General features: G+C 44.1%; 1 protein-coding gene across 1 annotated transcript in view; it reads left to right on the top strand.

The window, feature by feature from the left end:
• Window positions 1-22,915, top strand: part of LOC144595200 (microtubule-associated tumor suppressor candidate 2-like) — a 128,833-nt gene that overhangs the window by 84,170 nt on the left and 21,748 nt on the right. Inside the window, exons 5-6 of the mRNA XM_078402386.1 lie at window positions 4,221-4,287; window positions 15,115-15,329. Of these exons, the coding sequence (XP_078258512.1) occupies window positions 4,221-4,287; window positions 15,115-15,329 (282 nt within the window). The remainder of the gene's footprint in view (window positions 1-4,220; window positions 4,288-15,114; window positions 15,330-22,915) is intronic.

The raw sequence follows: 22,915 nt of genomic DNA, 5'->3' as shown, positions 1-22,915 counted from the left end.
TCAAATCCCTTGACACATTTGCGTCAGATTTGAGCTGGGCTTGAAATCTTCGAAGTGAATTGCTGTTGGGAATTTCCACGGTATGTTACAGTTTCCATACTCTGAGCCTCCCCATCAAGGTAGTCTGACGAAGGATCCCAATCCGAAACGTTGCCTATCCATTTTCTCCAGGAATGCTGTCTGACTTGCCGAGAAATTCCAGCACTTTGTGAGCTTCCCTGGAATAAGATATGGATGCCCACTTTTCCCTGTCTTGTTTATGTATTGCATTGACCCTTTTCCAAATCCTTCTGGAAGGACACAGGCATTGAGGGCATCCAGACCAAAGCCTCCCTGCACATGAACAACATCACTGTCTTCTGGTCAAGTCCATGGTCGGTCTGCAGATTGATCAGCATCTGTGACCAGTTGGCATCAGGGCCAGAGTCAATCGCAGGAAGAGCGAGACCTGGCCTCACCTGTCTTCCATTCCCGCCACCGTCAGGTCTGATTATCTGACCGTGCTGGATATCTGGTTCGAAAGGGCTGAGGCATGTAACAAAAATTGACAGAAAAGATTAAACAAAAATTGGGACTACAAGAGAGGGCACTCTCTCTCAATGACTGATCAGAACCTGATCATCAGCTGCGAGGTGCTCTCATGGGTGAAAGACATTCTTTTGTTTGCCCAAAACCTGTTTGTCTTCAAGTACAATGAGATTCCCGTAATATTCCAGACTGCAGGAGAACATAGTCATACAGTGTGGAAACGTGCCCTTCGACCCAATGTGCCCACATCAACAAACGTCCCATCTACACTCGTCCCGCTTGCCTGCGTTTGGCTCAGGGAAACGCTTTGGTGCAACCAATGCAAAGGCTCTGTGGGGAAGGACTGCATTCTAGAGTCATTCTACCACTGGGAATTGAGGGCCTGGGGTCAGTGTAGAAGCCTCTCAAACAATAGAGGTCTGTCACCCAAGAGGGCCACATGGCATTGGTGGAGTGTGCACGAAATGTGTCCAAACAGTGTAAATAAAATGTGCGCAACAGCAAATGCATAACTGAATGACAAATGTAAAAAGCCATGCACTGTTTATTTTCTTTTGTATATATTTGTAATTATGAATAAAGTCTATTTTTGATGTACAAGATAACAGAGCTGCACACAGTCCCCTTGTATTTCTATGACTGCTCTGCCCTCTCCTGCAGGCTGAAGGTAAAGCAGGCGAAGGCTTCTCTCTGAGTTTAGAGTTCCCTAAGGAACAGAAAGGTTGCAGAGTTGAACCGCAACAACCTAGAATGATCTGAGACAAGGAAGCAGAGAGCAGCTGTGACCTTGACCCCAGTAGTGACACCGGTCCACGCACATGTCTGAGATTGTATTTGAAGTTGCAGGAGATTGCAGGTCTGTGAGGACAAACGCTGTTGTTTCAATGTTGGCTTTTAATAGCACGGTTTCAGAGAAAGCAGAGTTAGTAAGATTGTGCTATAAGCAAATAATTTACTATAATACAATATTGCTGGTTAGCATTCTCATTCCTCTCCCTATTTCTTTCTTCCTTCATTTTCCATTCCAATTTACCTCTCTCTCTCTCTCTCTCTCTTTTACGCTCTTTCCTCTCCACTGCATCTGAAGACTCCAGACCCTTAACATTGTATTCTGAACAATTAATGCATGGAAAGTAGCTGCACACCGCTTCATAGATAGTTTCTATGTGTCTACGGCGACACAAGGAACTACAGATGCTGGTTTACAAAAAACTGAGTTAGAGTAACTCAGCAGATCAGGCAGCATCTTTGGAGGGCATGGATAGGCAACATTTTGGGGTGGGACCCTTCTTCTGATTACAGGGTAGATGTTAAGACTTTTCCAAGACTGGGAGAGTCTTGAATGAAGGGGACATGGTTACAGGATAAGGGTACAGGAATTCTTCTTACAGAGGGCAGTACATCTCTGCAATTCTCACACTGGAGAGTTGAGGAAACCAGATCACTATGAATCTTTAAAATGAAAATAGGTACAGTTTTGAAAGATTTGGAATTGAGGGCGATGGGGAGTTGGAATAGAAGTTAAGTCCTGAGGCAGATCAACCATGATCCTGCTGACTGACAGACAGGGCAGTTTTGTAAGACTGGATAGAGTAGGTGACCTGCCCTGCTCCTACATTGTGGTGTTCCAGTTCGTATTTTAATTGTACAGAGCGCTTAGAGATGGTCCCAGACCTGATTTTAAAAAAAAGTTTCTTAAGATCAAAGGATTTAAAAAACTATTAAATACATCTCTCAAGGCCTGCCTATGGCCGTGCCTCCTGTCAAATGTTGTTAGGCATTTGGAGATTGAGTGTTTTGGGAGTATACCCTCTAAGGCCTCACCATGCCACACTGCCCGGCCCCTCAGAGTTGAGAGTCACTGTTCAGCTCTCCACATGTGGCCCTAGTGACAACTGGTGGCATGAATACACCTCAATTTTTCCCATTATTTTCTCCTCATCCTGATTTTCTTTTCTACTATGCTTACCTTCAACTTTCTTCATCGTGATGAACCTTTCTTTTAATATTGCTGCATTTGGTTTAAGGTACAAATATTGTAGATCTGAAGTAATACATGATCATCTGTAAAATAAAAATATGGCCTAATATTTTAGGCAGAGGTTAATTTTAATAAAAGGATTCTGTGATATATAATCTCTTTTTTCACTTCTCCGATTCTGATGTATCCTGCTTTATATTTTCAATATTTTCTCTTTTACAACCTAAATAAGAAGCGTAGTGAGGAAACAAACTGAATTGTTTAACTTGCTCCGCAATACTGCTTTATTTCTTATTTACTGTCGAACTAGAGATATCTTGAACATATCTGGGTTTGAATTATTGTATCCCCAACCCATTACAACAATGAAGCTAGTGGCTGCACAACTAAACGCTACTTAAGATATACGATCTATTTTAAATAGCTTGATAGCTAAGGCAGCTACTGGGAAGGATGGGAATTAATTAGTTCCTTAATATAATTAATCATTTTTATACTGCAATAGGATTTTTTCTTTTTTTGTGTGTGCTATGTTAATAAATCACCACAGTGCCATAATGTTGTCAGCTTTAAGAGTGATGGAATCAGTACCATACCCTTAATGTGAGTATTGATCAGCCTCATTCTGACGTAGGTTACACTGGAACAGTGACTTCCCCTTCAGCAGGATGTTGATAATCTTCCAGTACCCTCCTCTCTCTTTCTGTGCCTTTGGAAATATTAAGAAGGCTAAGGTAGTTCTTGGTGCCACATACAGGTAGGGGTAGCTGTTGCCAGTGTGCAGCATTTACTAAAAATCATTGCAGCAAAGGACCTGCGAGCAGGCCGATTGAATGAAGCAGGCTTGTATATCACCAGGCCTGCTAGAATGGGCCAGTGCTGTTGCAAGCTGCACTACTGCTTTGGTTGTCTGGACAAGAGGGTAATTTAACTTCCATTCTTTCTTTTTGTGCGACTGAAACAGGGTGGCGTTTCAAGTCGCACTGTCTCCTAAATTAAAATAATTTAGGAACTGGCGTTATGATTTTCAAAGTGTTTTATGGCACAAAATGTATCTATTTGTAATTGATATATAATTTAACGATACTGTAATTATTGGAGGATGTATACAAGGGCCAATTCAGTTCACAATTTTGTTCATGGTAATAACTTAAATTGGTAATTTTCTGTCTAAAAGAGATGTTTTAATTGGGAGCAACCACAATACTTTTGTTTATTTAGTTTTAGGCTCTGAGTAATGTTGCACGACCACAGCTGATTTTAATTTAAATATGAGAGAGATACAAGTGAGGTGGCTTATCATTCCCTCTTGAAGTTACTTTCTCAAACGCATCTTGGTTTTCTGTAGTAACACAAGGTCCTTTTGGTTAATTTAAGACTTGAAAATAGTCCTTAAATTTATGATTTATTAACCACTTGCTGTCCCAAGTAACTTCAGATTCAGTAAACAGTAATTATGCCTTCTTCTCATTTAAAAAAAATTAGGTCACCATAATCACCATAATACATGAAAGTAAAATCTTGAAGAAACTGTGTTTGTAATTAGTTCTAGGCTTAACTTAGTTGATTGTGGAGGGATAAGTTTTCATCTATGCTGGCCTGTGGATTGCATGTATGTTATAGAATGTACGATTGTTTTTCGTGAGCTTGCTGGATTAAAATTGCTTTCTTACAGCAGTTCCTTTTTTAATTTTCTTATCCTTATTTGCAGAATGAAAGCGCCCTTATCAAAGAGAAAGAACTCTCCATTGAGCTTGCTCATATCAGGGATGAAGTAGGTAAGTCGAACAATGTGATGAAATTTAGCATTATTGCCTGTCTTCTAACAGTATCTTTTATCTATATAGGTCGTATAAAAGCATAATTACAGTAATAGTTTTAATTGCAGAGTCGCAAATGGACTGAATCAGACATTTTCTGGGAATGGGAATGATAACCAGGGAGCATGGACAGAAGACAATGACATCAGCCTTTCCTGCAACTTCTTATTCAATACTGGGTATGAGAGAAATTAGGTGATAAATCTGAGTAGTAGTCAGAGTAGAGTGTTTAAGAAAGATGGTGGTGAAGCAGGGCGGGATGTCATGTGCTCACATGTGAACCCTTATGTTGTGACTTTGAATGATATTCAGATGAGAAATATGGTTAGTAGTGGACCCAGGATAGGTCCTTGGGGTACTCAAGATATTGATGCAGGAGTTGAAAGACATAGATAACTCACTGACTCTTATTCAATAAATAATACAACCGAGAAAGAGAAGTTCCACCCAGCTCCACAACAGGGGAGAGATTTTGGATCAGAATAGATGGATAACTGAGTCGAAAACTGCAGGTCGATTGAGAATAGTTCACAACAGTTAAAATCAACAAGTAGCTCTTTTAAGAACAATGAAGTGGTATTTAATAATTTAAAATACATTTAAAGAAATAATACATTTATTTAAAACACTATCTTAAATATTAATGCATATTAAAATAAAGAAATACATTTTAACTTATCTTTTCCATCTCAGAATGGGGCCGCAGTAGATATATGAGTTATGGCTGATGTAAAATTGCAGACCCAAATATGTAGTATATCTGAGCTCAAGGTGATCTGGACAGGCCCAAGACTCATTGCTGAGTCCAAGGTGGAGTGAGATGTCAGAAGTTCTGCCATTTGACCCTCAGCTAGGTCTCAATTTCCACCTTGCAGTGCACAGTCAGGGATACTTTGACCCACACACAGCAGTCAGTGCTACAAGAACAAATAGCTCACTTTAATCCTGTAAATTTGTGCCCACTTCTTGTTTCATATAAATATCCTAATTTTAAGAAAGTTTAGCAAGAAACATAATAATTTCATTCAAAGTACATTGTCACGTTAGTATAGAAATGACCTACCTTTAAATTAGTCTCTATAAGCCATTCCTAAAACACTGGAAATTAGATTATCGGCTTTGTGGATGGTCTCTCTTGATCTTTCATTCTTCCTAAATAATGTAAGCATGACAAAAGAAATATCTGCGTGCACAGTTGCAAATTTCTACAAAATCTTTAAAATAATGGAACCAAATTGTACATCGTAACAGCGTAGGTTTACTAGGTAAATTCCCAGAATGGCGGCACTATCATATGTTGAAAGACTAGAGCGACTAGGCTTGTATACACTGGAATTTAGAAGGATGAGAGGAGATCTTATCGAAACGTATAAGATTATTAAGGAGTTGGACACGTTAGAGGCAGGAAACATGTTCCCAATGTTGGGGAGTCCAGAACAAGGGGCCACAGTTTAAGAATAAGGGGTAGGCCATTTAGAACTGAGATGAGGAAAAACTTTTTCAGTCAGAGAGTTGTGAATCTGTGGAGTTCTCTGCCTCAGAAGGCAGTGGAGGCCAATTCTCTGATTGCATTCAAGAGAGCTGGATAGAGCTCTTAAGGATAGCGGAGTCAGGGGGTTTGGGGAGAAGGCAGGAACGGGTTACTGATTGAGAATGATCAGCCATGAATGATCACATTGAATGGCGGTGCTGGCTCGAAGGGCCGAATGGCCTCCTCCTGCACCTATTGTCTATTGTCTATGCTGATGGGATTTTATTGAGGAATCTACATGGAGTTCTGAGCATTTGATCACAGATGATGTGTCTAATAAACTATGAGAGGGAAAGTCAAAATACAATGATTTCTAAGTTAAGAAAAATCTAATTCAACAAACCATATTAACATTTATAGTAGAAACTAAATTACACCACTGTGGATGTGGGGTTAGTCATTATTGCAGCATTAATGAACTAAATCCTTTCACTGTAGCTTATAGCACTTCAGAGAAACTTGTGGCTTTGGAACTCAATGGTGACAAGAATTTGGAATACATCTGTAAAGCATGTTAACTGCATATCCAACGTTCTCATGCAGTTAGCAAGCATTTAACTTGTGAACAGCAATCATACTGACTATGTTAAAGGTGAGAAATTTATGCTTTAGTAACCAGATCCTGCATACACTGGAAATGTTGCAGTGGACCATCATGGTAAGATTTTAGTGTTAGGGAAGCTGTATGCATGTCATACTGTAGAATGCAAGACACGGCTTAATCTATACATTTCTAGAGCAGCAAGTAAAGCACTGATTCAGGTCTGGAACAAAAAATGCTGCAAAAGAACTATTTGGAAATATTGTATGCAAAAATGTAAGACCAATAAAGAGTCAAGGGGAAGGGAATCAGTAAAAGGTGGCTCAACTGATCGAGAATGAATATGACCCAAATTAATTCATCAAAAAAGGTAGCAAATTGATCAATATATCAACAGTACAAAAATAAGAGCAAATGCAGGTACTTTACAGGTAGTTCTGTTACAATGTGTTTCCATAATGTGAATTGGATAACGCAATTGATGACTTGGGGAACACTATTTGCATTACGTGGGCTGAAATGGTTATAATGCGTTTTTTTATTATGATTTAGTCAGTAATCAGACACCATTGTCTCTTAAGCACACTGGTTGCCTATTTCATATCAGGAGGCTATTTAAGAGAGTCACTTTGGAAATTGACAAGCAATTGCTTCCATTGATAGTTGTGTAACTCTTAAATAATGTAACCTTAGCCTTAGCCTTTGGTATTTTTAGCTTGCATAAACAAGGTCAACCTATAGCCATTTAATAACACATTTAGTTTTAAAAGTCCTGCAGAAAAATTAACTTTGTTATTGTGAGTCTGAAATTCTCTAGTCCCTAACCTCTTTTCCCATTGACACAATTTGTATTATAACAGAATTTATAATGTGATTCTCTATCACGTGGATTATTAGGGACACAAATATTGTGTTATAGCAGAAATATCCCTATTGAATTTGATGAAAGGATCAAGCTCCATTATAGACGAGGCTCTCACTAGGGTCTCTTCTACATCCCGCAGCTCCGCTCTTGCTCCCCCTCCCCCCACTCGCAACAAGGACAGGATCCCCCTCGTTCTCACCTTCCACCCCACCAGCCAGCGGATCCAACATATCATCCACCAACATTTCCGTCATCTACAACGGGACCCCACCACTGGCCATATCTTCCCATCCCCTCCCCTCTCTGCGTTCCGCAGAGACCGTTCCCTCCGTAACTCCCTGGTCCACTCGTCCCTTCCTACCCAAACCACCCCAACCCCGGGCACTTTCCCCTGCAACCGCACGAGATGCAACACCTGTCCCTTTACCTCCCCCCTCAACTCCATCCAAGGACCCAAACAGTCTTTCCAGGTGAGACAGATGTTCACCTGCACCTCCTCCAACCTCATCTATTGCATCCGCTGCTCTAGATGTCAACTTATTTATATCGGCGAAACCAAGCGCAGGCTCGGCGATCGCTTCGCTGAACACCTGCGCTCGGTCCGCATTAACAAAACTGATCTCCCGGTGGCCAAGCACTTTAACTCCCCCTCCCATTCCCAGTCTGACCTCTCTGTCATGGGCCTCCTCCAGTGCCATAGTGAGGCCCGCCGGAAATTGGAGGAGCAGCACCTCATATTTCGCCTGGGCAGTTTGCAGCCCGGTGGTATGAACGTCGACTTCTCCAACTTCAGATAGCTCTTCTGTCCCTCCCTTCCCCTCCTCCTTCCCAGATCTCCCTCTATCTTCCTGTCTCCACCTATATCCTTCCTTTGTCCCGCCCCCCTGACATCAGTCTGAAGAAGGGTCTCGACCCGAAACGTCACCCATTCCTTCTCTCCCGAGATGCTGCCTGACCTGCTGAGTTACTCCAGCATTTTGTGAATAAGTCAAGTAGATCAGATGGAAGTTGAAATTTACTGGAATCTAAATGATAAAATGGGAAATAACATAATGAGATCTAAGTATGTCAAACACTAAATATGCAATAAAAATAAAAATTGCTGGAACCACTCAGCATGTCAGACAGCATCTTTGGAAAGAGAAATAGTTAACAGTTAGGACACCCTTCTTCAAAACTGGGAAGGAGAAAGCTAGTTTTCAGTGGCAGAGTCCATGGCTAGTGTGGGATATGGTGTTGGGATAGGTGCTAGAAGGGGAATATCTCTGATAGGACAAGACCAATTGAGTTATTGTAGCGATGGCACTAGCTGTTAGAATCAGATTGTGCTTCCTTGTTTGTGCCATGTGATGCCAATTGCAAAACGTATGGGGCATGCCCAGCAGTCAAGGCCACACTAATAAAAAAATAAACAAACTGGGTCAAAATGACAGGCAAAAATTACAGTGTCCTCCATAATGTTTAGGACAAACACCCATCATTTATTTATTTGCCTCTGTGCTCCACAATTTAAGATTTGTAATAGAAAAAATCACATGTGGTTAAAGTGCACATATTTTTATATATTTTGATTTCACCATGTAGAAATTACAGCTGTGTTTATACATAGTCCCCCCATTTCAGGGCACCATAATTTTTGGGACACATAGCTTCACAGGTGTTTGTAATTGCTCAGATGTGTTTAATTGCCTCCTTAATGCAAGTATAAGAGAGGTCTCAGCATGTAGTACTTCCTCCAGTCTTTCCATCACCTTTGGAAATTCTTATTGCTGTTTATCAACATGAGGACGAAAGTTGCGCCAATGAAAGTCAAAGAAGCCATTATTAGACTGAGAAACAAGAATAAAACTGTTAGAGACATCAGCCAAACCTACGGCTTACCAAAATCAACTGTTTGAAACATCATTAAGAAGAAAGAGAGCATTGGTGAGCTTACTAATCGCAAAGGGACTGGCAGGCCAAGGAAGACCTCCACAGCTGATGACAGAAGAATTCTCTCTATAATAATGAAAAATCCCCAAACACCTGAGATCAGAAACAGTCTTCAGGAATCAGGTGTGGATTTGTCAATGACCACTGTCCGCAGAAGACTTCATGAACAGAAATACAGAGGTTGCACTACAAGATGCAAACCACTGGTTAGCTGCAAAAATAGGATGGCCAGGTTACAGTTTGCCAAGAAGTACTTACAAGAGCAACCACAGTTCTGGAAAAAGGTTTTGAGAACAGAAGAAACAAAGATTACTTATATCAGAGTGATGGCAAGAGCACAGTATGGAGGAGAGAAAGAACTGCCCAAGATCCAAAGCATACCACCTCATCTCTGAAACACGGTGGTGGGGGTGTTATTGCCTGGGCATGGATGGCTGCTGAAGGTACTGGCTCACTTATCTTCAATAATGATACAACTGCTGATGGTAGTAGCATAATGAATTCTGAAATGTACAGACACATCCCATCTGCTCAAGTTCAAACAAATGCCTCAAAACTCATTGGCCGGTGGTTCATTCTACAGCAAGACAATGATCCCAAATATCCTTCTAAAGCAACAAATGAGTTTGCTAAAAAATGGTCAATTCTTGAGTGGCCAAGTCAATCACCCAATCTGAACCCAATTGATCATGCCTTTTATATATTGAAGAGAAAATTGAAGGGGACTAGCCCCCAAAACAAGCATAAGCTAAAGATGGCCTGGCAGAGCATCACCAGAGAAGAGAACTGGTGATGTCCATGAATCGCAGACTTCAAGCAGTCATTGCATGCAAAGGATATGCAACAAAATACTAAACATGATTACTTTCATTTACATGACATTGCTGTGTCCTAAACATTATGGTGCCCTGAAATGGGGGACTATGTATAAACACTGCTGTAATTTCTACATTGTGAAATCAAAATGTATAAAAATACCCTTTAATAAAAACTGACAATGTGCACTTTAACCACATGTGATTTTTTTTCTCTTACAAATCTCAAATTGTGGAGTACAGAGGCAAATAAATAAATGATGGGTCTTTGTCCCAAACATTATGGAGGGCACTGTATATGGTTCTGTTTCAACAGAAAGAGTGAATTGCCTAAACTTGGAGAATTCAATATTGAATCCATAAAGCTGCAGTGAACCCAGAAAGAAGAAGTGTTGTTCCCCAAGTTTGTTTTATGCCTCACTTGTAACAGTGTAGGTGGTTGCCTTGGAATACCAAGTACCGATTTAGGGATGTAATCAGTAAAAGAATAGTTAAGAAGTGTGCAACTGCTTAGGAATGAAGGACCTTGTGGAGAACAAAGATGTGAAACAAATGTTCATTTAGTGTTTTGGGAACTTTGCAAATTTTTAAGAAAGAGTGAAAGTGAGAATGAAGATAAACCAAGAGAAGATATTGAAACTTTGGTAGACATATTTGCAGGTGGATAATTTATTGTACTCAGATGATAAGATTCCAATACTGTTGAAAGAATTCAGGGAGATTCTGGTCAAAGTTAATCTCAATCTTAAACATTTGAGTTGTATTGTAGGATAGCCATGTAACATATTTGTTTAAGAACGAATGAAAGAAAGCTGGTAGGCATGGACATATTGGGCAGAAGGGCAAGTTTCTATGACCCTATCTATGACTTTGTAACTGTTGGCTAATTGCCTTTCATTAGATGAACTGTTAACTTTGTATTTCACACATGCTGAATATTTCTAGCATTTGTTTCTTTGATTAGGGATTAAAAATCATATAATGCACTTGAACAGAGAAATTTGTTAATCTCATAATTTACTTCCAATTAATCCTGTTTTAATTAGCAAGACTAAAAGGCCTGAAAAGAACTCCAGGCATCTTATAACACCTCTTGTGGTCAATTAGTAGATCTATTACTGATTCAGGTCAGTTCATGGATAAGACTAAAAAAATTGTTTAAAATCCCTCAGTATTTATCACATATGTACATATACAAATGTTTCTAGCTCTGACCATGAATAGTACAGGGAATATTGAGAATCACAGAGAACTGATTACCCTGCTCTAGTGTATTGTAATACATTTCTGCACACTCCACTGCTTTCCACTTTGGAAATTAGTGATTTATTTATTCTCATTAGTCACAGATATCTTAACCCCTTTGATCATAAAGGATTTTGTATTATTGATGTTATATCCATTTCTTGACTGACAATCACTACTTATCTCAATTCAATAGAAACAGGTAATTTCTTCTCCCGTTTCCACTGGATCAACTACTGAATAACTTGCAACAATTTTAAATTCTCTTTCATATCTTTTTTTTCTGCAATTGTCATTTATGAATCCACCACCTATTGTATCTCCTATTTTTTCAAGGTATCTTTTTATATCACCCATTTTAACTAACACTCTAGCATACCATTTCTGGGTGTCAGTTTTCCTCAAGGTGTCAACAAATTCAGTCTTTTTGTTTGATTTATCTCCCTCCACCACAAGAGTAATAATTTTGTTGCTGTTTCAACTGTTTGTCTTCCACTCTCCCCTCAAGCTTTGGTTGAATCAAGCTCAATCATATTGAGTCTTCAGCGCAAAACGGTAAAATGAGGAAGCAAACCATTAAGAAGAACGCAAATCTGAAACTAGCCCTTCTGAGGTTATCTACTTTATTAAGAAAAATAGAAAAACAGATTATTGTTTAAGGGGAGAGTGACTAGAGAATGTTAGCAGGCAGAGTGATCTAGGTACAGCAAACATTGAGGCAGGCAAATGGAACCTTCTTTATTACAGTGGGGATGGAGTGCAAACATATGGAAATCTTGCTACAAATATATAGTCATTTGTCAGATCACTCCTGAAGTATTGCATATAATTCTGTTCCATGTATTTAAGAGATTGAGGGATGACAGAGACTGCGTTAGGTTGATTCCTGCAATGAATGTATTGATTTACGAGGGCAGGTTGAACAACCCCAGTGTCCTATATTTCAATCCTGACCTCAGGCAATGACAATGTGAATTTTGCACCTTCTCCCTGTCAACCGTTATTTCCTGTGGTCAATAGACAATAGGCAATAGGTGCAGGGGTAGGCCATTCGGCCCTTTGAGCCAGCACAACCATTCAATGTGATCATGGCTGATCATTCTCAATCAGTACCCCGTTCCTGCTTTCTCCCCATACCCCCTGACTCCGCTATCCTTAAGAGCTCTATCTAGCTCTCTCTTGAATGTATTCAGAGAATTGGCCTCCACTGCCCTCTGAGGCAGAGAATTCCACAGATTCACAGCCCTCTGACTGAAAAGGTTTTTCCTCATCTCTGTTCTAAATGGCTTACCCCTTATTCTTAAACTGTGGCCCCTGGTTCTGAACTCCCCCAACATTGGGAACATGTTTCCTGCCTCTAACGTGTCCAACCCCTTAATAATCTTATACGTTTCGATAAGATCCCCTCTCATCCTTCTAAATTCCAGTGTATACAAGCCTAGTCGCTCCAGTCTTTCAACATCTCGCCATTCCGGGAACTAACCTATTAAACCTACGCTGCACGCCCTCAATAGCAAGAATATCCTTCCTCAAATTTGGAGACCAAAACTGCACACAGTACTCCAGGTGCGGTCTCACTAGGGCCCTGTACAACTTCAGAAGGTCCTTTTTGCTCCTATACTCAACTCCTCTTGTTATGAAGGCCAACATTCCATTGGCTTTCTTCACTGCCTGCTGTACCTGCATGCTTCCTTTCAGTGACTGATGCACTAGGACACCCAGATCACGTTGTACGTCCCCTTTTCCTAACTTGACACCATTCAGATAATAATCTGCCTTCCTATTCTTACTACCAAAGTGGATAACCTCACACTTATCCACATTAAACTGCATCTGCCAAGCATCCGCCCACTCACACAACCTGTCCAAGGCACCCTGCAACCTCAAGGCATCTCCCTCACAGTTCACATTGCCACCCAGCTTTGTATCATCTGCAAATTTGCTAATGGTACTTCTAATCCCTTCATCCAAGTCATTGATGTATATTGTAAATAGCTGCGGTCCCAACACCGAGCCTTGCGGTACCCCACTAGTCACTGCCTGCCATTCTGAAAGGGACCCATTTATCCCCACTCTTTGCTTTCTGTCTGTCAACCAACTTTCTATCCATGTCAGTACCCTACCTCCAATACCATGTGCTCTAATTTTGCCCACCAATCTCCTATGTGGGACCTTGTCGAAGGCTTTCTGAAAGTCGAGGTACACCACATCCACCGGCTCTCCCCTGTCAATTTTCCTAGTTACATTCTCAAATAATTCCAGTAGATTAGTCAAGCACGATTTTCCCTTCGTAAATCCATGCTGACTCGGAATGATCCTGTTACTGCTATCCAAATGCTCCGCAATTTTGTCTTTTATAATTGACTCCAGCATCTTGCCCACCACTGATGTCAGACTAACTGGTCTATAATTTCCCGTTTTCTCTCTCCCTCCTTTCTTGAAAAGTGGGATATCATTAGCTACCCTCCAATCCACAGGAACTGACCCGGAATCTATAGAACATTAGAAAATAATCACTAATGCGTCCACAATTTCTAGAGCCCCCTCCTTTAGCACCCTGGGATGCAAACCATCAGGCCCTGGGGATTTATCAGCCTTGAGTCCCATCAGTCTACCCAAAACCTTTTTCCTGCCTAATGTGGATTTCCTCCAGTTCCTCTGTTACCCTAGGATCTCTGGCCACTAGAACATCTGGGAGATTGTTTGTATCCTCCTTAGTGAAGACAGATCCAAAGTACCGGTTCAACTCGTCTGCCATTTCCTTGTTCCCCATAATAAATTCCCCTGCTTCTGTCTTCAAGGGACCCACATTTGCCTTGACTATTTTTTTCCTCTTCACATACCTAAAAAAGTTTTTACTATCCTCCTTTATATTATTGGCTAGTTTACCCTCGTATCTCATCTTTTCTCCCCGTATTGCCTTTTTAGTTATCTTCTGTTGCTCTTTAAAAGAGTCCCAATCCTCTGGCTTCCCACTCTTCTTTGCTATGTTATACTTCTTCCCTTTTATTTTTATGCTGTCCTTGACTTCCCTTATCAGCCACGGGTGCCTCTTACTCCCCTTAGAATCTTTCCTCCTCTTTGGGATAAATTGATCCTGCAACTTCTGCATTATTCCCAGGAATACCTGCCATTGCTGTTCCAGTCTTCCCTGCTAGGGCCTCCTTCCAGTCAATTTTGGCCAGCTCCTGCCTCATGCCTCTGTAATCCTCTTTGCTATACTGTAATACTGACACCTCCGATTTTCCCTTCTCCCTCTCAATTTGTAGAGTAAAACTTATCATATTGTGGTCACTGTCTCCTAATGGCTCATTTACCTCGAGGCCCCTTATCAGGTCAGGTTCATTACATAACACTAAATCCAGAATTGCCTTCTCCCTGGTAGGCTCCAGTACAAGCTGCTCTAAGAATCCATCTCGGAGGCACTCCACAAACTCTCTTTCCTGGAGTCTGTAGCCATCAATAGCAGACAAGCCTATTGATGTCTGTAGCCTGTACAAAGGCAAAACACTGCATTATACTGATGATTCTTTTGTGATGCTTTCAGTTCCTCACCTTGAATGACACTCGCATTAAATGCCACACATAACCAATCTGCAACCATCACTACTTCATTGTTGTTCGGTACCTCAAAATCTGTGCTCCGAATACCAGCCATGTTTGGAAATGATAATTTTCTTTTACCATTGCATTTTACTAAATAGAACTGATGTAATGATTGCATTGATTGCTGTGTTTTATTTTTTAATGTTTTAAACATCTATTTTATCCAGAGGTGGTCTTAATATTCCTTCCCGTCATTATATATGATCCCAATGCTTTGCTGATCTTCAGTGATCGCTCACATTTGTTTTAGCCTTTAACACAGCACGATGTGAAAAGCTGCAAAAGGAGAAGCAAGAGCTGGATAGGAGGTTTGAGATCGAAGTACAGAGGCTTCAACTGCAACAGCAAGCAGAGATCCAGAACCTTGAAGAGAGGTTGAAGGCTCATTACACTGCAGAAAAAGAGCACCTCATTGAGGAACATGCAGTGTATTTCAAGAAAATCCAGTCTCAGCACAAGGAACAGGTCCGTATCAACATCTTAATAATTAACATAAAGCTTAATTGGATTTAAAATCCATAACCACCCCTGCTCATAAATCTGGCATGGTGTTGAAGAGTCACCAATTTAATTGGGACTTAGACAAGCAAGGGACCCACTTTTTTGGTGAAGGAAGTGACAAGATCAACATAAGGTAATGCAGTAGTTTTCTGCTTAGCTTCATCATCTGGGAGTGGATCAGCTTGGTATTGCAGAACTGAATTGTGGTTTGGAACAAAGAATATTAGACGTTTCTCAGTCTTTTGCATTTTATTGTAGTGGTGAGGGCTAGCTAGCCTTAAATCATTTTTCTTTGTGCTTCTGATTAACTTTCCTCCTTGCACCATCCACCTCATCATCAAGAACAACAGAATGTGCAATCTACCCCTCTGTTTGCCATCCAGCTGACTTTACTCCAGATTTTTGTGTCTATCTTCAACTTTAATTTGTTGATGATTCCGTGATCTTACATACCTTGTCTTCAAAGCTACAAAAAGGCAACAGGGCTTCTTGAACCTACTTTCACAGAGAAAATATGGATGTAATCCAGTCAGATTAAAAAGGGTGAAGGCACAAAGGATTTTACTCAGGGTAGAGGAATCATTGATTAGAGGACATAGGTGAGAGGGGCAAGATTTAACAGGAACCTGAGGGGCAACCTTTTCACTCAGAGGGTAGTGGGTATATGGAATGAGCAGCCAGAGGTGAAAGTTGAGGCAAGTCCTATAACAACATTTGAAAGACAGTTGAACAGGTGTATGGAAAGGAAAGGTTTTGAGGGATATGGGTCAATTGCGAGTAAAGGGGGTTGGTTAGATGGGCCATCTTGGTTGACATGGACGAGTTGGGCCAAGGGCCTGTTTCCGAGCAGTATGACTCTATGACTCTAACTGATTCTTCACTTGCCATGTACTAATAATACCTGTTACATTTTCCAAGGAAGTTTACTTCATACTGCCTGATAAAGGGTCCAAGTTTAGATTCATTTTACAGTATAAACTATAATTTAATACCATTAAAAATAAAAATAAAACGGGGAAGGCGGCTCAACCATGGCTAACAAGTGAAATTAGGGAGAGTGTTAAATCCAAGGAAGAGGCCTATGAATTGGCCAGAGGAAGCAGGAGGACTGGGAGAAATTTTGAAATTTAGGAGTGGGAGAAATCCTCCAAACCGAAGGACTGGGAGAAATTTAGAATTCAACAGAGGAGGACAAAAGGGATTAATGAAGAGGGGGGAGAAAAGAGCATGAAAGAAAGCTTGCGGGGAATATAAAAACCGACTAAAAGCTTCTATGGATATATGAAGAGGAAAAGATTAGTGAAGACAAATGTAGGTCCCTTACGGTCAGAAACAGTTGAATTTATAATGGGAAACAAGGGAATGGCAGACCAGCTAAACAAGTACTTTGTTTGTGTCCTCCTTGGTGAAGACAGAACCAATCTCCCGGAAATACTACGGGACCGAGGATCTAGTGGGAGGGAGGAAGGTTTCAAGGTCAAGGTTTCAAAGAACTGAAGGGAATCGATATTAGTCAGGAAATGGTGTTATGTAAACTGTTGGGACTGAAGACAGATAAAACCCCAGGGCCTGGTGGTCTGCATCCCAGAGTACTCAAGGAGATGGTCCTAGAAATCGTGGATGCATTGGTGATCATTTTCCAATGTTCTATAGACTCTGGATCAGTTCCCGTGGACTGGAGGGTAGCTAATGTAGTTGCGGATGACACAAAGCTGGGTGGCAGTGTGAGCTGCGAGGAGGATGCTATGAGGCTGCAGGGTGACTTGGAAAGGTTCGGTGAGTGGGCAGACGCATGGCCGATGCAGTATAATGTGGATACATGTGAGGTTATCCACTTTGGTGGCAAAAACAAGAAGGCAGATTATTATCTGAATGGTGTCAAATCAGGAGAGGGGGAAGTGCAACAAGACCTGGGTGTGCTTGTGCATCAGTCACTGAAAGTAAGCATGTAGGTACAGCAGGCAGTGAAGAAAGCAAATGGCTTGTTGGCCTTCATAGCGAGAGGATTTGAGTAGAGGAGCAAGGAGATCCCACTGCAGTTGTACATGGTCCTGGTGAGACCGCACCTGGTGTATTGTGTGCAGTTTTGGTCTCCTAATTTGAGGAAGGACATTTTTGCTATTGAGGGAGTGCAGCGAAAGTTTACCAGGTTAATTCCCGGGTTGGCATATGATGGGTCGACTGGGCTTGTATTCACTGGAATTTAGAAGGATGAGAAGGAATCTTACGGAAACATATAAAATTCTTAAGGGATTGGACAGACTAGATGCAGGAAAAATGTTCCTGTTATTGGGGGAGTCCAGAACCGGGGGGTCACAGTTTAAGGCAGTGGAGGCCAATTTACAGGATGTTTTTAAGAGAGAGTTAGATATAGCTCTTAGGGCCCAATGGAATCAAGGGATATAGGGAGCAAGCAGGAACAGGGTACTGATTTTGGATGATCAGCCATGATCATATTGTATGGCGGTGCTGGCACGAAGGGCCGAATGGCCTACTCCTGCACCTATTTTCTATGTTCTATGTCTCTATTTGGGAAACTTCATTGATTGCTACCTTGAGAACATAAAAAGCCATTTCTTTGAAGATGGAGCAAAAGCATAGGAGAAAGATGAAAAACAACACGGTGTGGCGGCTCCCAAGGGTCAGGCCACTCCCACATCGAACCTTCCAGCACGGTGATGGACAGGTCCGGGGACGGCTCCCAGCTACGGAGATAAGTAGCAGGGATTTTGGCGCAAGACGAGTCTTCAGTCTCTCACCGAAGCGGAGAGTAGTGTGCTGCTAGAAATAAAAGCCTTTACGGAATTTGCCTGGTTGCTCGACTTCACTCCGGGCCCATTTCACGCACCGCTACACTGGTGACCCTCGACGCTCCGTTACCATATGATAGAGCCGAACAAGACGCACAGCCTGCCGCACCGCCCGCCTCACCAGCCGATCAGGCCCAGCTCAATGCGGTAGCGTTGAAATTGCCCACCTTCTGGACCGCCAAGCTTCATGTCTGGTTTCAACAGGCGGTGGCCCAATTCGAGCTGCGGGGCATTACTGTGGATGCCACCAGGTATTATTATATGTTTGGCGCCCTGGACCAGGAAACAGCCGGCTGCGTCATCTCTTACCTGTGCGCCTGCCACGCGTTCGCCTTCCGCAGCCCCGCCCCAGCAGGCTCTGGGCGCCCAGGGGCGCTGGTGCTTTTTCCACCAGCGCTGAGGGGCTGCAGCCCGTCAGTGCCACCAGCCCTGCATGTATCCGGGAAAGGCCGGCCAGATTCACCGCCTCTTCGCCTGGGATCGGCGATCCGGGAGCCGCTTCCTGGTCGACACCGGGGCGGCGCTGAGCATCCTCCCCCCCTACAGCATTGGACATCCACTCCGGTAGGTGGTGGGGCCACGCTCACCGCGGCGAACAGCAGCCCCATTAAGACCTACGGGGTTCGCACAGTCCCGCTCATCTTCGGGGCCTGCCATTTCACCTGGCCCTTTACCATCACAGACGTCTCCCAACCGTTGTTGGGCGTGGACTTCCTCCGGGCTCACTCTCTCCTTATAGATGTCCAGCAGGAGCACCTGATCCACTCGGCGACACTCAAGCCCATCTCCCTGCGCTCGGTCGTACCGGCAGCGCCGCCTCGGGACTCGGTGTCGGCGGTCGACAATAAATACGCACAGGTGCTGGCAGACTTCCCCGGTATTCTGACTCCCCAGTTCTGCACCATGAGTTCCAAGCACAGGGTGAGTCACAATATCCAGACCACCGGCCCCCCACTCCAGACTCCACATCGCCCGGGAGGGGTTTCGCACCATGGAGTCCCTGGGGATCGACCAGCGTTCCGACAGCACATGGGCTTCCCCGCTCCACATGGTCCCCAAGGCGAGCGGCGGTTGGCGGCCATGTGGTGAATACCGGCGGTTTAACGACGTGACCACCGCGGACCGGTGTCCCGTCCCCCATATCCAGGACTTAAATGCACTACTGGCGGGGGCCAAATTCTTCTCGAAGGTGGACCTGGTGCAGGGATATCATCAAATCCCGGTCCACCCGGACGACATCCCCAAAACGGCGATAATCACACCGTTCCGCCTTTTTGAATTCTTGAGGATGCCTTTCGGCCTCAAAAACGCCGCACAGGCTTCTCAACTGGATGTGCTGCGGGCTCGGGTTAGTCTTCGTCTACCTCGACGACATCCCTGTGGCGAGCCGTTCCCAACAGGAGCACTGCTCACATCTCCGGCAGCTGTGTCAGCGGCTCGACGAGCACGGCCTGGCAATCAACCTGGAGAAGTGCCGGGACGGCCTCACCTCCATCAACTTCCTCGAGCATCACATGACCCCGCAAGGTGCGGTTCCACTACAGGAGAAGGTCGAGGCAATCCGCCATTTCCAGCGTCGTTCAACGGTGCATGGCCTGCAGGAGTTTGTGGGGATGGTTGTCTTCTACCACCGGTTCATGCCCGCTGCGGCACGAATCATGCGACCATTGTTCCAGCTCCTGGCGGGTAAGCGGAAGGAGGTGCAGTGGCACGACGAGGCAGTGTCGGCTTTCAATGAGGCGAAGGAAGCCTTCGCATGAGCAACGATGTTGGTGCACCCGCAAGAGGTTGCCCCGACTGCCCTGATGGTGGATGCACCGGAGAAGGCAGTGGTGGGTACTAGAGCAGTTCACGGCTGGATGCTGGCGCCCACTGGCCTTTTTCAGCAGGCAGTTAAATAGAGCCAAGAAGCATTACAGCGCGTTCGACCGCAAACTGCTCGCCCTGTACCTGGCAGTTCAGCATTTCTGCTATTTTCTGGAAGGCTGCCCATTCACTGCCTACACCGACCATAAGCCCCTCACGTTCGCCTTCGCGAAGGTGTCAGACACGTGGACCGCCCGGCACAAACGCCAGCTGGCGTTCATTTTGGAATTCACCACCTGCATCCGTTTCATCGAGGGGAAGAACCGGGTCGCCGATGCACTGTCCCGCCCCACCGTCAACGCCGTCCTGGACGTGGCCCCGGGGATTGATTACACCACCCTGGCAACGGCTCAGCGGGAGGACAGAGAGATGTCTGCCTACAGGACTGCCATTTCCGGCCTACAACTGGAGGTTGGTGTTTGGTCCAGCGGGGACTACGTTGTTCTGCGACGTCTCTTCTGGCCAGCCGCGGCCCATCGTCCCGGCTGCCTGGTGTCAGGAGGTATTCAATGCCATCCACGGCCTGGCCCACCCTTCCATCCGGGCGTCAACAGTGTTGGTGGCTGCCCATTTCATGTGGCACAGCCTGCGCAATCAGGTCAGCCACTGGGCACGGTCCTGCATCCCTTGCCAGATGGCAAAAATACAACGCCACGTCCGGGCACCTCTCCAGCGATTCTGTGTACCACACCGGCGGTTCGACCACATACATGTGGAGATTGGGGGGCATCTTCCACCATCTCGCGGTGTCACCCTCCTCCTCACGGTGGTGGACCGTTTGACGCGGTGGCCGGAAGCCATTCCGCTGGCTGATACCTCGACGGCGACGTGTTCGCGCACTGTCCACGCACTGGATTGCCCGCTTCGGAGTGCCGGTGGACATCTCCTCAGACCGTGGGCCACAGTTCACCTCCAAGCTCTGGTCCTCGATGGCCCACCTATTGGGCGTGCAGCCACACCACGGCCTATCACCCGCAGGCAAACGGCATGGTGGAGAGGTTCCACCGGCAACACTGAAGGCGCGACTCACCGGCCCGTACTGGCTAGACACTCTACCGTGGATCCTGTTGGGCATCCAGACCACACCCAAGGAGAACTTGGGCTCATCCTCGGCGGAGCTCGTTTACGGATTGCCGCTCAAAGTGCCCAGTGAGTTCGTGACATCAGCGCAACGGCGACAGGCGCCACCCTCATCCACCCTACAATGCCTCTGCGAGCGAGTGGGCAAGCTTGCGCCCGTGCTGACATCTCGCCATGGGGTTTTCCATCTGCACGTGCCATCGGCTCTCCATGACTGTCCCTACATCTTCCTGCACCATGATGCACACCGGACGCCGCTCCAGAGGCCGTACGAGAGCCGTTCCGGGTGCTGGAGCATGATCCTTGCTGGACATGGGGGGCCAGAGGGAGTCTGTCGGTCGACTGGTTAAAGCCAGCACATCTGAACATCGACCTGCCGGTGCAGGTTGCCCAGCCTCGGCCGCGAGGTGTCCTCCTTTTCGGCTCCCTTCGCCTTCGCCGGCCCCTGCGTCGGCTGACCAGTGTATGCGATCCGGTCGGCTTTTGTGCCCGCCGGTCCATTTCGTGCCTCCGGTTCTGGGGGAGGGGGGGGTGTCCTGTGGCGGCTCCCAAGGGTCAGGCCACTCCCACATCGAACCTTCCAGCACGGTGATGGACAGCTCCCAGCTACGGAGATAAGTAACAGGGATTTTGGCGCAAGACGAGTCTTCAGTCTCTCACTGAAGCGGAGAGTAGTGTTCTGCTAGAAATAAAAGCCTTTATGGAATTTGCCTGGCTCCTCACCTTCATTCCGGGCCCATTTCGCGCACTGCTACAACAGAACAATGTTTACCAAGTACTACTTGATCTTCTCTGGGAAGAATTCACGACGACATAAAATATGTAGGTAATGAAAGGATATGGATTATGTGTAAGTAGATAAGATTAGTTTAACTTGCATCACGTTCAGCACATTGTGGGCCAAAAAGTCTGTTCCTGTGCTGAACTTTTCTATGTTCTATGTATTTCAATACTCTTAAATAGTTAGAACAGCAAAAAAATATATTTATATAGCTTTGAAAACCTTTTGGCCATAAGAAAGTTAATTGTGAAATAGCTATATTTTCTCATTCCGACAATAAAAGCAAAGATTGCTGCCATACAAAATGTGTTGAGAAGTGAGAGCACTGATTATTAATCTCATTATCTTTGATCCCAACAATTGCTTTTCACCTTAGGTGCAGATACATAACCTTGCTGCGCCCTTCATAATGTTTGGGACAAAGACCCATCATTTATTTATTTGCCTCTGTACTACACAATTTGAGATTTGTAAAAGAAAAAAACATGTGGTTGAAGTGCACATTGTCAGATTTTAATAAAGGTCATTTATATACATTTTGGTTTCACCATTTAGAAATTACAGCGGTGTTTATATATAGTCCCCCCATTTCAGGACACCATAATGTTTGGGACACAGCAATGTCATGTAAATGAAAGTAGTCATGTTTAATATTTTGTTGCAAATCCTTTGCATGCAATGACTGCTTGAAGTTTGCGTTTCATGGATAACACCAGTTCTTCTCTTGTCTGGTGATGCACTGCCAGGCCTGTATTGCAGCCATCTTTAGCTTATGCTTGTTTTGGGGGCTAGTTCCATCCAGTTTTCTCTTCAGCATATGAAAGGTATGCTCAATTGGGTTCAGATCGGGTGATTGCCACTCAAGAATTTACCATTTTTTAGCTTTAAAAAACTCATTTGTTGCTTTAGCAGTATGTTTGGGATCATTGTCTTTCTGTAGAATGAACCACCGGCCAATAAATTTTGAGGAATTTGTTTGAACTTGAGCAGATACGATGTGTCTACACACTTCA

The sequence above is a fragment of the Rhinoraja longicauda genome, chromosome 7 (assembly GCF_053455715.1).
Source record: "Rhinoraja longicauda isolate Sanriku21f chromosome 7, sRhiLon1.1, whole genome shotgun sequence".
Taxonomy (NCBI): Eukaryota; Metazoa; Chordata; class Chondrichthyes; order Rajiformes; family Arhynchobatidae; genus Rhinoraja; species Rhinoraja longicauda.
Note: the sequence above shows the minus strand (reverse complement) of the source record. Positions and strands in the feature narration are given on the sequence as shown.